Source organism: Muntiacus reevesi, chromosome 1, assembly GCF_963930625.1.
Source record: "Muntiacus reevesi chromosome 1, mMunRee1.1, whole genome shotgun sequence".
NCBI classification, from domain to species: domain Eukaryota; kingdom Metazoa; phylum Chordata; class Mammalia; order Artiodactyla; family Cervidae; genus Muntiacus; species Muntiacus reevesi.
This window is the reverse complement of record NC_089249.1, coordinates 177,211,004-177,213,359: the sequence shown is the minus strand read 5'-3', so window position 1 is coordinate 177,213,359 and position 2,356 is coordinate 177,211,004. Positions and strand designations below refer to the sequence as shown.

Below are 2,356 nucleotides of genomic sequence, written 5' to 3'. Positions count from 1 at the left end.
CTCAGATTTTCACCTGAAAAATGTGAGCCTTCTTTCCCCATGGTCATGGTAAGGGTTACAAGAGGGGATTTATGTGAGTTCCATCTGACACGTGATAAGGGCTAGGGTTGGGAAGATCCCCTGGAGAAGGAAATGGCAACCCACTCCAGTATCCTGGCCGGACAGAGGAGCCTGGCAGGCTACAGTCTACAGGCTGGCTCTGGGGGACCTGCCTGCAGGGTGGAGAAAGCGTGCCGGGGCAGCCCCTGGAGAGCTGCATGTAGAGCTCTGCCTTCACGCCCCTGTCACACACACCCCCTTCACCCTGGTCATGGGCTCGCTGGGCAGGCGGCTCCTCCCTCAGCAATGACAGGCCCCTCAAGAATGTTCTGGACTCCCCCACACTGGTGCCCCAGCACCTCTGCCTTCTGTTATCTCTCCTCCAGAACCCCGCTGACACCTCTCCTTGCTGGTACTCCCCTCAGGAGTTTCTGATGTTGTGGAGCTTTATCTTTTCATCCTTTACCAGATCTCAAGGGGGCTTGAGGAGACAACTCTCTCCTGTTGCCCTGGGAGGCTCCTCTTGCTCTTCAGACCCCCATCTCTGTGGAGAGATGCCATGGATCTGGGGTGTGGCTGGCCAGAGAGGCCGACAAACCCTACAGCCCCTGGTATCCCTTCCTCTTACAATATCATCTCTGAAGCCAGCTGAAGGACCAAGTACCTTCTAATGTAGCCAAGGACTGTGTACATCCTTTACGGTTATTAGACACCTTGGGAAAAGTCCAGGTTATAAAACAATCAGAAGATTTGAAGATCGCCTGGAGGAGGAAAAGGGCAGGGTATTCTGGAGCCCCACCTGCTCTCAGGGTGTCCAGCCCCCAGGAGACCTAGAACTCCCACACTGAGTGCTTCAGGCTTAACTTACAGACAGTTTCTGCTCCCCTGCTGTCTCAGGAGACTGCCGCCCCCTTGTTGAGTCAAAACCCACCCCCAGGCTGACCTCTGCTTTCTCTCCCCAGTCGCCCTTGGCCCTCATCTGGCACGAAGGTTGTTTGTGGACCTAGATGCCCCGCACAGGAGTATGAGGGGGGAGAACATGACCCAGGTCAGTGCCTTCATCCTGGTGGGCTTCCCCACGGCCCCCCGGCTGCAGTACCTGCTCTTCCTCCTCTTCCTGCTCACCTACCTCTTCGTGCTGGTGGAGAACCTGGCCATCATCCTCACCGTCTGGGGCAGCCCCTCCCTCCACAGGCCCATGTACTACTTTCTGGGCATCATGTCTTGTCTGGAGATCTGGTATGTGTGTGACATCATCCCCAAGATGCTGGATGGCTTCCTCCTGCAGAGGAGGCACATCTCCTTCATGGGCTGCATGACCCAGCTCTATTTCTTCAGCTCCCTGGTGTGTACTGAGTGTGTGCTGTTGGCCTCCATGGCCTACGACCGCTATGTGGCCATCTGCCACCCCCTGCGCTACCAAGCCATCATGACCACGGGGCTATGTGTCCAGCTGGTGGCCTTCTCCTTCATGAGTGGCTTCACCATCTCCATGATCAAGGTCTACTTTATCTCCAGTGCCACGTTCTGTGGTTCCAACATCCTGAACCACTTCTTCTGTGACATCTCCCCCATCCTCAAGCTGGCCTGCACGGACTACTCTACCGCAGAGCTGGTTGACTTCATCCTGGCCTTCCTCATCCTGGTGTTCCCACTCGTGGCCACTGTGCTGTCCTACGGGCACATCACCCTGGCCGTCCTGCGCATCCCCTCGGCCACGGGCCGCTGGAGAGCCTTCTCCACCTGCGCCTCCCACCTCACCGTGGTCACTATCTTCTACACGGCCTTGTTTTTCATGTATGTCCGGCCCCAGGCCATTGATTCTCGGAGCTCCAACAAGCTCATCTCTGTCTTGTACACTGTCCTCACCCCAATCATCAACCCCTTGATCTACTGTCTGAGGAACAAAGAGTTCAAGGGTGCCTTGAAAATGGCTCTGGGCTTTGGTCAAGCTCCACTGTAGCAGGCATGTCCTGGGGTTTCATTTTGCAAATCTGAAATATCATCTGAAAATATACCTCTTCTCTTTGAGGACATTTATTTGTAATAATGGAAATGCATTGCATCATTGCAGTGCTTCATTTATTTTAAAATTTACGTCCACATTAGTTTTTCTCCTTCAGCTCATGGATGCTGACACAATAGCTGTGGGGATGATAATGCCATTATTTTCTCCATTTTCAATTCAGTTCAGTCTCTCAGTGGCGTCCAGATCTCTGCGACCTCATGAAGTGCAGCACGCCAGGCTTCCCTGTCCATCACTAACTCCCAGAGCTTGCTCAAACTCATGTCCATTGAGTCAGTCATGCCATCCAAC

The 2,356-nt window shown here is 54.0% G+C and overlaps 1 protein-coding gene across 1 annotated transcript; it reads left to right on the top strand.

Moving 5' to 3' along the window:
* The first annotated feature begins 1,063 nt into the window (after nucleotides 1–1,063).
* Nucleotides 1,064–2,002, top strand: LOC136165032 (olfactory receptor 6B2). The gene has a single exon (XM_065930897.1). The coding sequence runs from the start codon at nucleotides 1,064–1,066 to the stop codon at nucleotides 2,000–2,002; it is 939 nt and encodes a 312-aa protein (XP_065786969.1).
* Nucleotides 2,003–2,356: the final 354 nt, after the last annotated feature.